Here is a 14861-nt window from a genome sequence, read left to right as displayed (position 1 = left end):
TCTGTTAAGGTAGTTCCACGTCCACAGGGGACTGCTCAGGAAGCCGGTTACCATTTCTCGGCATTCGTTCCTGGTATGGGAATAATGACTTCCAGTAGCAATGCTGTGTCAGGCAGAATTCCCGGGAGTCTGCACTGCAGATTTTCTTACGGGGTGGAGGGGGGGGAATTTTTTTTTTTTTTAAATCCCTTCCAGCTGTTCTGGCAGCATCTGGAAATCTGTAACTCATCACCGTTTCTGTAAAGGACCCACGTGAGAAAGGCAGGACGTTGCTCCTCCAAGATGATTTCCGTGTGCACAGACGCTTCATTATTTAGATGTGCCGGTTGCAGCTCCGAAGCACTGAGGAATCAGGATATCGGATTCTTGGCTTGCCACGACGGGTCACATGCTGGAAGGATCCCAGCGCCTGCCCCCGCACCTTGGCACGGCGCTTCCAGCTTATTCTTTATCCCTCAACCTCGGTCCTCTCTGCATTTGTGTCTGGCTTCTGCTTTGGGGGGCACAGTTGGGGCTGCCCAGGGCTTCCTCCTGGCTCAGGGCTCAGGGGGCCATAGGCGGTGGCCAGCTACCGAACCTGGGTCAGCTGTGTGAGTCGTTCCCGCCCCTGCCGTTCTGCCTTGGAGGGCGTCATTTCCCATTCTCCCTTCCATCCTTCGAGAAAGTTTCACCGTCTCGAATGCGGACCTTCCCAGAGGGCACTTTCTCGGTGCCAGGATCAGGGGAAGGACAAGCCAGCGGGAGATTGTGGGTCAGTCCTGTTTGCACTCCTGTACACCTCGGGCAGAAAGGAAAGTCTCCCCTTTCCTTTTTTTTTTTAATTTCATTGTAATTAATCACCGTGAGATACAATCACAGACTCACAAACTGTCGTGCTTACGTTGCAGTCCTACAATGTTCAAGCACCCCTCCCTCCACCAGTGCCCATTCTCCACCACCAATGTCCCCAGTATCCCTCCTGCCTCCCCCACCAGTAGAAATGACATCTGCACTTGTGTGCTTATTGTGGCACTATTTACAATAGTGTAATACTGTAGCACTGTCGCACTGTCGTCCCGTTGTTCATCGATTTGCTCGAGCGGGCGCCAGTCACGTCTCCATGGTAAGACTTGTTGTGACTGTGTTTGGCATCTCGAAGACGCCCCGGGGAGCTTGCCAGGCTCTGCCGTGCGGGCGGGAGACTCTCGGGAGCTTGCCGGGCTCTTCAAGGGGGGCGGAGGAATCGAACCCGGGTCGCCGCATGCAAGGCAAACGCCCTCCCCGCTGTGCTATCACTCCAGTCCAGAATCTGGAAAAGAAAAAAAAAAAAAACCAACTGTCCCCTTTCTGAGGGACGTTTTTGTTTGGATCATTTTGAACATCGTTTTCTGTACCTTCTTGAAGCTTTGTAACAACAACAACAACAAACACACCGTTGTTCTCAGCACCCTTCCTGATGGTTGCTGTGTGCTTTGCATGCTGTGCGTTTTGTGTGTCTCTGTTAAAAAAAAAAAAAAAGGTGACTCTAGTTTCTCAGCGCCTGCCGGCTTTTCCTGCAACACTTGGGTTGTCCTTTCCGTCCTGGGCGTTGGATGCGGGTGCGGTGGCCGCTCACCTGCAGCCCCGGAGGTACAGAAGTCAGTCGCAGGCTCATAACCACCCACAGGGGAATCCCTCGCCTGCTCTGGAATTGAGCCCCACGTGAGCCGTTGTGTAACTGACACTACGGAACGGAAGCTCCCAGGGTCTGAGCCTGAACATTGCTCGAACATTTGGATTTTCACAAAATATTAGTATGATGCAGCTTCGTGTCTTGGTTCTGTCATTCTTGCAGATAACACGGCTTTGTGCCTGGGGGCCCGGACCCATAGCACAGCGGGGAGGGCATTTGCCTTGCACACGGCCGACCCGGGTTCGATCCCCGACATCCCATACGGTCCCCTAAGCACCACCAGGAGTAATAACTGAGTGCAAAGCCAATAGTGACTCCTGTGCATCACCGGTTGTTACCCCAAAAGCAAAAAAATAAATAAATAAAACAGCGTATCCTAACAGATTGAATTTTTTTTTTTTTTTGCTTTTTTTGGGTCACACCCCGCAATGCTCAGTCAGGGCTGACTCCTGGCGCTCTGCACTCAGGAATCACCCCTGGCATTGCTCAGGGGATCATATGGGATGCTGGGAATCGAACCCGGGTCGGCTGTGTGTTAGGCAAATGCTCTACCCACTGTGCTATCGTTCCAGCCCCCAGATTGAATATTTTTAAAAATCCAGTTATTTCTAGCAAGCTTGACATTAAAACATTTTCAATTATATCAAACAGTACCGCAACTTCTTGGAAAAAAAGTTTAAGGAAAGGAGATCAGTGTATCACTGTATCACTGTCGTCCCACTGTTCATCGATTTGCTCGAGCGGGCGCCAGTCACGTCTCCACGGTGAGACTTGTCGTGACTGTGTTTGGCATCTCGAAGACGCCACGGGGAGCTTGCCAGGCTCTGCCGTGCGGGTGGGAGACTCCTGGTAGCTTGCCGGGCTCTCCGAGAGGGACGGAGGAATCGAACCTGGGTCGGCCGCATGCAAGGCAGACGCCCTCCCCGCTGTGCTCTCGCTCCAGCCAAGGAAAAGAGATCCTTTGTAAAAATTAATTCTGAATTTAGCAGTAATAATTTTATTAGTTCGACTTCTAGTTTACCAACAACATGGGCCATTTCTCAAAAAGCCGTGGCCAGTGCAGCACCCAGAACCCAGGGGCGCAGAGCTACAGATGTGTGTGTGTGTGTGTGTGTGTGTGTGTGTGTGTGTGATAGAGTGTTGCCTTGGCAAGTGGAAGATACTGTCTCTGATCCCAGCCCTGCAGCCCCCCTCTTCCCCACCCAAAAAAAAAAAAAAAGAAAATGAAAAGAAACAAGCAACAAAACAAAAAAAAAACAAGAAAGATTTGCCAGCGCCCAGGGGGGTTGGGTGCCCCCCAGGGGATTTGAACGGGCAGACTTGGGGGGGCTCTCGGCTAGCTCCCAAATGCCAGATCTCGTCTGAGACCCCCCGTTAGTTTCTTCCCTCCTGATCAAATCGTCGGGCTAGACAGTTGCCCTGTGGCGTCTCCGTGTAGTTGCCAGCGACTTGGAAACAAACGCAGACTTGAGGGTCCCGTCAGAATAACGAAGACCTTTCCCCAGCCTTTCCCCTAGGATGAGCTCATGAGGGTTATTAGCATATGAAAATCTGCCCCATGACACCCACACATAACCCCTCCCCCAGACCCACCCCTCACCCTCTTATCCCTGAGACCCCATAAGTGAACTAAAGTTGTGTTGTTTTTTTTTATATATATTTTATTTATTTATTTATTTATTTATTTGCAATTTGGGTCATACCCAGTGATGCTCAGGGGTTACGCCTCCTGGCCGTGCTCAGAGGACCCTGTGGGATGCTGGGACTCGAACCCGGGTTGGCTGCGTGCAAGGCAAACGCCCTCCCCGCTGTGCTGTGGCCCCAGCCCCTGAAGCAAAGTGTTTGCGCTTAACTTTCACTGGAGAATGTCTATGAAGTCACGTTACTTTTGTGTTGTTATTCTAGACAGATGGAATATACCTACACACATTTGCATATATATAAAAAATATATATATAAATTTGCATATATGTAAATATATGCACACATGGGCTGGAGTGATAGCACAGTGGGGAGGGCGTTCGCCTTGCATGTGGCTGACCCGTGTTTGATTCCTCCATCCCCCTCATAGAACCCGGCAAGGTACCGAGAGTATCACGCCCGCATGGCGGAGCCTGGCAAGCTCCCCGTGGCGTATTTGACATGCCAAAAACAATAACAAAAATTCTCGCAATAAGAGACGTTACTGGTGCCCGCTCGAACAAATCCATGAGCAACGGGATGACAGTGATACACACACACACACACACACACACACAAACACATACAGAGCCAGGAGCACAGACCGAACATGTGCACACACACACACACACATACACACACACACACAAACACATACAGAGCCAGGAGCACAGACCGAACATGTGCACACACACACACACACATACACACACACACACACTCATTTCTTTTTCCTTCCAATCTGCACTTACACACAATTTACAGTTGTGCAAACCACGGACTTTCAGGCGTGGCACTGTCCCAGCTCCACACTCACCCCTGGGGGTCACTTTCCGTCCTCCAGGGCCTTGATCCTATCTCCCACACAACTCTGACCCCAGTTGCTTCCGGTTGCTGCCTTCCTCTCTTTCCTTGCTCCCCGACACACCACCGGTGTGTGACACCATCCAGAACACGGTGCGTCTTCCTCAGAGTTGCATTTCCTCGAACGTGAACCTTCCCGGCGCCCCGCAGAAAGCAACAAAAGCGCCAAAGATTTTGTCTTTTTTTTTTTTTTCCTCTTGTGTCTTTCTCGCACAAATACCACCGCATCACCCCTCACCTGCCTTTGCGTTGCTTCCATGCCTTGCCTGGCTGTTGAATTCAGTGCCACCCGCTGTGGACGTAGGCATACGTGGACTTTCTCCAAAGAACGTTGGTATCGCACACCCACGGCAACCTTGTGGAGTTGTCGTTTCACCTGGGGAGACCCGTAGCTGGTAGGAGATCTTGAACGTTCTACGGTGTCACAAGCATCGCTTGATTTTTATTTATTTATTTTTTTCATTTTTAACTATCAATTTTCCCCCATTTTTTAGTGATTCACCGTAAGGTACAGCAACACAACTTTCGTGTTTGAGCTTCGATCACACAATCATCAAACACCCAACCCTTCACCAGTGCACGTTTTCCAACACCAAAATCCCCAGTATCCCCGCGCCACCCCCCCCACCCACCCAGTCCACACCTCCCCCAGCCTGTGTGGCCGACAATTTGCACAATACTCTCTTTCTCTACTTTACTTACCTTCAGTACTTGAGCTCAGTCCCAGCACCCCTCATGCCTGCCGAAAACGCAATGCTAGACCCTGTGTTTTGTGTTGCTTGTTGTGGATACGATACAATGTTGCGCGGCTGCTCTTGTGGCCACACGCTCTAGAAATTCTAGAATTTTTTTATGATTAGGGTCTGGAGAGATCTCTGCAGCAAGATGTGCAGGTCCGAGGGGGTTGTTTGTGTGTCTCTGGATCCTGGGCATGTGGGGGCTTAAGTCGATGGTGCCCGTGTCTGGGTGTCCATCTTGCTTGATCTTCTAGTTACCCCCTGGCCTCTGTCTTAGCGTCGAAGCCTTTTGGAGTCAGGATGAAGACGCCGCGATTCTCTGGTACCACAGCTATTGGGGTCTGGAGTGTGTGTGTGTGTGTGTGTGTGTCACTGCAGCAAATGATGTTGTGCGGCACCGATTTTGCACACAGGGCTTTTGCGCACCTCCGGAACAAGGAAATCATTGTGGAAGGGCAAGCACAAGGTGCCCTCTGAGAACAATTCTTATTTTTGTGAATTCTTATTTTTGTGTTATTTTTGAAACAACAATTCTGATTTTTGTGAATTTGATTTGCAGGACTTTCATCATAGTGGCTCGTGAACGTAATTTCAACCGCATGCCCGTCCCCGGGGCCACCATCTCCGTCCCCAAAGGACCCCTGCCTCCATTTCTCTCACCTTCCCGACTCTACTGTGTGGGTCCCTTCTCCTATTATGTTGCTTTGGGCCCTTCGTTGCTCCCTGGTTGTGTATCTCTAAGTCCCACCTACGAGATATCCTTGTGTGTGTCTCTGTCCTTCTCCTTCTGAGTGAGCCCACTCAGCACAAACTCCTGTACTTCCAGCCGTGTTTACTTTTTTTCAGAGCTGCGTAGTATTCCATCGTGTCTACCCGACACAACTTCTTGATCCCCTCATCTGTTGCTGAGCATTTGGGTTGCTGTTTCCATATTTGATGATTATACTAAGCATGACGAAGAACATGTGTGCGGGGAGACCCTTGCGAATGAGATTTTGGGTTTGGGGGCAAGCTACCAAGAAGCAATGTTGAAAACTTTTGCCCCGTGAAAGAAACGAGCACTAATTAAAAGACACCGGAGAACCGCTTAAAGAAACTTTGGTCCATCTACACAATGGAATACTACGCAGCCGTGAGGAGAGATGGAGTCATGAAATTTGCTTATATGTGGATGGTCATGGAGAGTCTCATGCTGAGTGAAATGAGTCAGAGAGAGAGAGGGACAGACCCTGAAGGACTGCACTCGTTTGTGGAGTATAAAGTAACACAATAAGAGACAGACACACAAGGACAGTAGAGACAAGGGCCAGGAGAATTGCCCCATGGTTGGAAGCCACCTCCTGAGCTGGGGGAGAAGGCGGCTGGGATGGAGAAGGGGTCACTGAGTCAGGGATGGTTGGAGGGATGCTCGGGATGGGAGGTGTGTGCTGAGAGTCGACAAAGGACGCACCGTGACGGCCTCTCGGTGTCTGTATTGCAAACCAGGATGCCCCAAAGCAGAGAGAGAGTGTGTGGGGGAGATTGTCTGCCATGGAGGCAGGGGGAGGGCGGGATGGGGGGACACTGGGGACACGGGTGGTGGGGAATGGGCACGGGTGGAGGGATGCGTGTTCCGTCATTGTGTGACTGACACTCAAACACGGAAGCTTGTCACTGTGTCTCACGGCGACTCATATCGATTAAAACAAAATGTTTCTTATCAATAAATAGATGCAGGAGGTTGGAGAATATTTTCACACAACTTTTCTCACAAAGGGTCGAGATCCATGATCTATAAAGGACTCACTCACCCACAACAACAACGACGACAACAACAACAACAACAGCAAAATCCAGTCCATCGCTGGGGAGAGGAGGTGCCCAGACACCGCCTTCCTAAAGAAGACATTCGGTTGGCCGGCGGGCTCAGGAAAAAGTGCCCGCGGGCACGCAGGGTGCGAGACGTGCCCATCCGAGCAGCACGAACACACAACTTTGTGCGTGGGAGGAGAACGCGTTGCAAATTGGTTTTTTTTTTAACAATGTGTTTAAATATTATTTTTTCCCAAAGTTGTTGGTGCAGCGTGTGTTCACGGGGGAGACGGGGAGGGGAGCCACGTGGAGATTTCGGGGCGTGGAGCCGGGCCCTCGGACCCAGGGCCGGGCGCGGGGCCCCGGGGTGACGCGTGCCGCCCTTGCTGTCCGCAGGCTTCCTGAGCACCGGGGACCAGGCGGCCAAGGGCAACTACGGGCTGCTGGACCAGATCCAGGCGCTGCGCTGGATCGAGGAGAACGTGGGCGCCTTCGGGGGGGACCCCAAGAGAGTCACCATCTTCGGGTCCGGGGCCGGGGCCTCCTGCGTCAGCCTGCTCACCCTGTCCCACTACTCGGAAGGTAAGGCGCCCCGCCCGCAGGGGACCCGCACACACCGCACAGACACACACACAACACAGACACACAATACACACATACCACACACCACACAGACACACACACAACACACACCTACACACACAACACACCACACACAGACACACACACCACACACACACCACACAGACACACACACACAATACACACAGACACACACACCACACAGACTCACAGCACACACCACACACAGACACACAACACACACCACACACGCACGCACACAGACACACACCACACACAGACACACAATACACATGCACACACCACACACATACCACACACAACACACACCACACACAGACACACACACCACACACACCACACAGACACACAACACACAATACACATGCACACAACACACACATACCACACACCTACACACAACACACCCAGAGACCTACCTACACAACACACACAGCACGCACACAGACAGACCCAGCACACACCGCACACAGACACACGACACACACATACCACAGACCTACACACACACCACACACAGACACACACACCACACACACCATACACACCACACACACCACACACACAGACACACAACACACACATACCACACACAGACACACACAACACACACCACACACAGACACACACCACACACACCACACACACAACACACACCACACACAGACACACACACCACACACACCACACAGATACCACACACCTACACACACAACACACACCACACACAGACACACACCACACACACCACACAGACACACAACACACACACCACACAGACACACAACACACACATACAACATACCACACACAGACACACAACACACACACCACAGACAGACACACCCAGCACACACCACACACACATGCACATACAGCACACACCACACACATACATACACAACACACACCACAGACACACACCATACACCACACACACCACAGACATACACACACCACGCACACCACACTCACAGAGGAGTTTCTCTGTCACTGACAGACTAAACAGTTGTGTCCAAATCCCCGGAAACTCTCCATTTCTCTGAGGAATCGGGCGCTATTCTTTCTCTTGGTACCACCCGCAAATGTACAACCGCTAAAATAATTGTGATAACAACAACAACAACAGCAACAACAACAGTGTCTTCCTTCTCTCCCCCAAAATTGGCAGCCTCCAACTCCCCAATGCACATGAGTTTTTTATTTTTGTGTCTTGGGTTCGGGGCCACGCCCGGTGATGCCCAGGGGGCTCCTCCTGGCTCTACCCTCTTAAGCTCACTCCCGGCAGTGCTCATGGGATGCCGGCGATCCAACCAACCGGGGTCAGCCACGGGCCCGGCAGATGCCCGCCCTGCTGCATGCAAGTCAGAGCTTGTCGTTCTTTGTTCCCCAGACCGGATGGGGCGGATTTGTCACCGCTCGGAACTTGCAGTACCTCCAGGTCTCGATGCCTTATTTTGTCACTCCTGCTGCGAGGTGGAATGAACAACTTTCATTTTGACGCTCTCAGCCTCCCCCCCGCCCCGGGGGCCCCCCTATTTTTTTTGTCCCCTCTAAAAATGAGAAAGCGAATCATCCCATGCACTTAGCGTGATTGCTCCGTCCCCTCGCATCCGCTGTTCCCTGTTAACATGATCACAGTTCTCGGGGTTCAAGTCATCACAACAACCTTAGATGACACGAGATTCACCCGGGGACAAACCCTCTTTGTTACCCAGCAGAAACGATGATTTTTTTTTTCCCCTGCGCCAGTCACGTCTCCACGGTGAGACTTGTCGTGACTGTGTTTGGCATCTCGAAGGCGCCCCGGGGAGCTTGCCAGGCTCTGCCGTGCGTGCGGGCGGGGGAGACTCTCGGGAGCTTGCCGGGCTCTCCGAGAAGGACGGAGGAATCGAACCCGGGTTGGCCAAAAACCAAAGGGGATAAAAATAAAAAAGAAAGAAAATTAAGTTGTATTTTGCAGTATGAATTGTGGACAGCTACTTCCTTTGTGCAGGTTTATTGGGAACTAAATGCCTAAATTATCTGAAATAATGACCTACGTTATCTACGATAATGGAGATAATGCCTGTGTTATCTACGGACTTGTATTTATAGAGATAAATCTATAAATACGCACTTACAGATACGATTTACAGAGAGATCAATGAAAAGATGGGTGGGTGGGTGGATGGATGGGTGGAAGGGTGGGTGGGTAGATGGATGGATGAATGGGTGGATGGATGGTTGGATGGATGGATGGATGGATGGGTTGGTGGCTGGATGGATGGATGGAGGTGTATCATTGGATGGATGAGGTGGATTGTTGGATGGATGGATGGATGGATGGATGGATAGATGGATGGATGGGTGGGTGGGTAGATGGGTGGATGGATGGATGGATGGATGGATGGATGGATGGATGGATGGATGGATGGATGGGTAGGTGGATTGGTGGGGGATGGATGGATGGATGGGTGGGTGGGTGGATGGATGGATGGGTGGATGGATGGGTAGGTAGATTGATGGGGGATGGATGGATGGATGGGTGGGTGGATGGTTGGATGGATGGATGGATGGATGGATGGATGGATGGATGGATGGATGGGTAGGTAGATTGGTGGGGGATGGATGGGTAGGTATATGGGTTGGTCGATGGATGGTTGGGTGGGTGGATGGATAAATAAATAGTTGGGTGGGTAGATAGTTGAGTGGATGGACAGATAGATGAATGGGTGGATGGTTGGTTGGATGGATGGGTGGATGGATGGATGGATCGATGGATGGATGGATGGATGGATGGATGGATGGATGGATGGATGGATGGATGGATGGATGGATGGATGGATGGATGGATGGATGGATGGGTTAGTGGCAGGGTGGATAGGTGGATAGATGGATGGGTGGGTGGTAGATGGGTGGATGGGATGGATGGGTGGGTGGAAGGGATGGGTGGGGGGGTGGGATATGTGGGTGGATGGATGGAATGTTGGATGGATGGATGGATGGATGGATGGGTTGGTGGCTGGGTGGATGGATGGATGGGTTGGTGGCTGGGTGGATGGATGGACAGATGGGTGGATGGATAGATAGATGGATGGATGGATGGATGATTGGATGGATGGATGGGTTGGTGGCTGGGTGGATGGATGGATGGGTGGGTAGCTGGGTGGATGGATGGATGGATAAATGGTAGATGGATCGATGGATGGATGGATGGGTTGGTGGCTGGGTGGATGGATGGATGGCTGGATGGATGGATAGATGGATGGATGAATGGATGGATGAATGGATGGATGGATGGATGGATGGATGGATGGATGGATGGGTTGGTGGATGGGTGGATGGGATGAGTGGATGAGATGGGTGGATGGATGGGATGGGTGGTTGGGATAGGTGAGTGGATGGATGGAATGTTGGATGGATGGATGGATGGATGAATGGGTGGATGAATGGGTGGATGAATGGATGGGTGGGTGGATGGATGGTTGATGTATTGGTTGGTGGATGGGTGGATAGATGGTTGGGTGGGTGGGTTGAGGGGTGGGGTAGATGGATGGATGATGGATAGGTGTGTTCATGGAAGAAGAATAAATGGATGGATGATGGATGGGTTGGTGGGTGGATGGATGGATGGATGGATGGATGGATGGATGGATGGATGGATGGATGGATGGATGGGTAGGTGGATTGGTGGGGGATGGATGGATGGATGGGTGGGTGGGTGGATGGATGGATGGGTGGATGGATGGGTAGGTAGATTGATGGGGGATGGATGGATGGATGGGTGGGTGGATGGTTGGATGGATGGATGGATGGATGGATGGATGGATGGATGGATGGATGGGTAGGTAGATTGGTGGGGGATGGATGGGTAGGTATATGGGTTGGTCGATGGATGGTTGGGTGGGTGGATGGATAAATAAATAGTTGGGTGGGTAGATAGTTGAGTGGATGGACAGATAGATGAATGGGTGGATGGTTGGTTGGATGGATGGGTGGATGGATGGATGGATCGATGGATGGATGGATGGATGGATGGATGGATGGATGGATGGATGGATGGATGGATGGATGGATGGATGGATGGATGGGTTAGTGGCAGGGTGGATAGGTGGATAGATGGATGGGTGGGTGGTAGATGGGTGGATGGGATGGATGGGTGGGTGGAAGGGATGGGTGGGGGGGTGGGATATGTGGGTGGATGGATGGAATGTTGGATGGATGGATGGATGGATGGATGGGTTGGTGGCTGGGTGGATGGATGGATGGGTTGGTGGCTGGGTGGATGGATGGACAGATGGGTGGATGGATAGATAGATGGATGGATGGATGGATGATTGGATGGATGGATGGGTTGGTGGCTGGGTGGATGGATGGATGGGTGGGTAGCTGGGTGGATGGATGGATGGATAAATGGTAGATGGATCGATGGATGGATGGATGGGTTGGTGGCTGGGTGGATGGATGGATGGCTGGATGGATGGATAGATGGATGGATGAATGGATGGATGAATGGATGGATGGATGGATGGATGGATGGATGGATGGATGGGTTGGTGGATGGGTGGATGGGATGAGTGGATGAGATGGGTGGATGGATGGGATGGGTGGTTGGGATAGGTGAGTGGATGGATGGAATGTTGGATGGATGGATGGATGGATGAATGGGTGGATGAATGGGTGGATGAATGGATGGGTGGGTGGATGGATGGTTGATGTATTGGTTGGTGGATGGGTGGATAGATGGTTGGGTGGGTGGGTTGAGGGGTGGGGTAGATGGATGGATGATGGATAGGTGTGTTCATGGAAGAAGAATAAATGGATGGATGATGGATGGGTTGGTGGGTGGATGGATGGATGGATGGGTTGGTGGGTGGATGGATGGATGGATGGATGGATGGACCCAAACTTTTGACATCTCAAACAAATCCGACATTTTTTTTCTGACCCTCACCCACCAAACAGCTGCTCTCACAACCTGGCCACATTACACAACAGCACGGTCTTTGAATGGAAATCATATGGAAGTTGTTTGGAAATGTGAGCTTCATTCGGGGGGATGTGGGGGCGGGGAAAGGCACACTTTACCCGGGTCCCTCCGGTGGAGGATGTTTTGGGGGGAGCGTTCTATTTTTATTTTCCCCCTTCCTATTGAACACGATCCCTTCGGCCCCTTACACGTGGCCGGAGAAATCAGCTCTGTCTGCCGTGAGTTTGGGATTCACTGATCTCGTGTTGTTGCTTCATTTTTTTTCACCTCCTTGCTCTGTGCCCAGAGTTAATTTCCAGGGCTCGGGGGCCTCTTTGCGGAAGCGTTTTTATTTCCATCCTGTGGGCCAGAGAAGCACGTGGCTGGGTGGATGAGGACAGGATTGGTGTGTGTGTTGGAACTTCCGTGTGTGTGTGTGTGTGTGTGTGTGTGTGTGCACAGGCGTGCACAGGCGGCCCTGCACCATTCATGGCATCAACACGTGCGTCGGCACGGAAATGCAGAACAGCCCCACTCGGGCGCAACAAGAACGGGGGACGGGGCCGGGGCGGGGAAGGGGTTTCTCGGGGCTGTAGCGCAGCCGGGAGCGGGAGGCAGAGGGGGGTGGGGGGACGCGGCTTTTCAGCCTCCCCCCCCGCCCCGACATTCACAGCCCGGCCGCACAATCACCGCCTTCTTCGGCGACTCAAAAGCGGCTTTGGCTGCCTCTGCGTCTGTTTTCTAAATTTCTTTCCTTTTTTTTTTTTTTCTCTCCCGCCCCCCCCTCCCCCTGCAAACACCCTTGGCCCGTCCCCAACGCCCGCCGCCACCTGCAGGACTGTTCCAGAAGGCCATCATCCAGAGCGGCACCGCGCTGTCCAGCTGGGCGGTGAACTACCAGCCGGCCAAGTACACGCGGCTGCTGGCCGACAAAGTGGGGTGCAGCATGCTGGACACCACGGACATGGTGGAGTGTCTGCGGGGCAAGAGCCACAAGGAGCTGATCCAGCAGAGCATCACGCCGGCCACCTACCACATCGCCTTCGGGCCGGTCATCGACGGGGACGTGATCCCGGACGACCCGCAGATCCTCATGGAGCAGGGCGAGTTCCTCAACTACGACATCATGCTGGGCGTGAACCAGGGCGAGGGGCTCAAGTTCGTGGACGGCATCGTGGACGCCGAGGACGGGGTGACGCCCAACGACTTCGACTTCTCCGTGTCCAACTTCGTGGACAACCTGTACGGCTACCCCGAGGGCAAGGACACGCTGCGGGAGACCATCAAGTTCATGTACACGGACTGGGCCGACAAGGAGAACCCCGAGACGCGCCGCAAGACGCTCGTGGCGCTCTTCACCGACCACCAGTGGGTGGCGCCCGCCGTGGCCACGGCCGACCTGCACGCGCAGTACGGCTCGCCCACCTACTTCTACGCCTTCTACCACCACTGCCAGAGCGAGATGAAGCCCAGCTGGGCCGACTCGGCGCACGGGGACGAGGTGCCCTACGTGTTCGGCGTCCCCATGGTCGGCCCCACCGAGCTCTTCAGCTGCAACTTCTCCAAGAACGACGTCATGCTCAGCGCCGTCGTCATGACCTACTGGACCAACTTCGCCAAGACCGGGTACGGGCCGGGCCGGGCCGAGCACTGCGGGACGAGTCTCTTCCCCTCTCTCCCTCGTGCTGGGTCGGGTTCCCCCATGGGTCGGGCCGAGCACTGTGGGATGAGCCTCCTCCCCTCCCTCCCTCCCTCCTGCTGGGTCAGGTTCCCCCACGGGCCGGGCCGAGCACTGCGGGCTGAGCCTCTTCCCCTCCCTCCCTCCTGCTGGGTCGGGTTCCCCCACGGGCCAGGTCGAGCACTGTGGGCCGAGCCTCTTCCCCTCCCTCCCTCCTGCTGGGTCCAGTACCCCACGGGCTGGGCCAAGCACTGCAGGCTGAGCCTCTTCCCCTCCCTTCTGCTGGGTCGGGTTGCCCCATGGACCGGGCCGAGCACTGCGGGCTGAGCCTCCTTCCGTCCCTCCCTTCTGCTGGGTCGGGTTGCCCCATGGGCCGGGCCGAGCACTGCGGGCTGAGCCTCCTCCCCTCCCTCTCTCCCTCCTGCTGGGTCGGGTTCCCCCACGGGCCGGGACGAGCACTGCAGGCTGAGCCTCTTCCCCTTCCTCCCTCCTGCTGGGTCGAGTTCCCCCATGGGCCGGGCGGAGCACTGTATGATGAGTCTCTTCCCCTCCCTCCCTCCTGCTGGGTCGGGTTCCCCCACAGACGCATGAGGTCCCACGCCAGCACTGCAGGCACACACACGCTTACACGCCCACCCGTGCACTGGCGCTCCCCGTACAAACATGAGTGTGCACACGCATGGAACTGCCGGTGTGAGCACACTCCACGCATGACTGTCAACAGGCATGGGAGCGTGCATGAGAAGGCAGATTCTTGCATGTGCATGCGTGTCTTTGCATGCATACCCGGACATGCATACCTCTCTCTGTGTCTCTCACACACAGCATCTCTCTCCGTCTCTGTGTCTCTCACACACACACCGTCTCTCTCCCTCTCTCTGTGTCTCTCACACACACACACTCTCT

General features: G+C 53.5%; 1 protein-coding gene across 1 annotated transcript in view; it reads left to right on the top strand.

Moving 5' to 3' along the window:
- The window catches only part of NLGN4X (neuroligin 4 X-linked), a 45065-nt gene that overhangs the window by 14939 nt on the left and 15265 nt on the right, over positions 1 to 14861 (top strand). Inside the window, exons 2-3 of the mRNA XM_055123613.1 lie at positions 7093 to 7305; positions 13114 to 13903. Coding sequence (XP_054979588.1) covers positions 7093 to 7305; positions 13114 to 13903 — 1003 coding nt within the window. The remainder of the gene's footprint in view (positions 1 to 7092; positions 7306 to 13113; positions 13904 to 14861) is intronic.

The sequence above is a fragment of the Sorex araneus genome (assembly GCF_027595985.1).
Source record: "Sorex araneus isolate mSorAra2 chromosome X unlocalized genomic scaffold, mSorAra2.pri SUPER_X_unloc_15, whole genome shotgun sequence".
NCBI classification, from domain to species: Eukaryota; Metazoa; Chordata; class Mammalia; order Eulipotyphla; family Soricidae; genus Sorex; species Sorex araneus.
The sequence above is the reverse complement of the archived record's forward strand: the minus strand, read 5'-3'. Positions and strand labels throughout refer to the sequence as shown.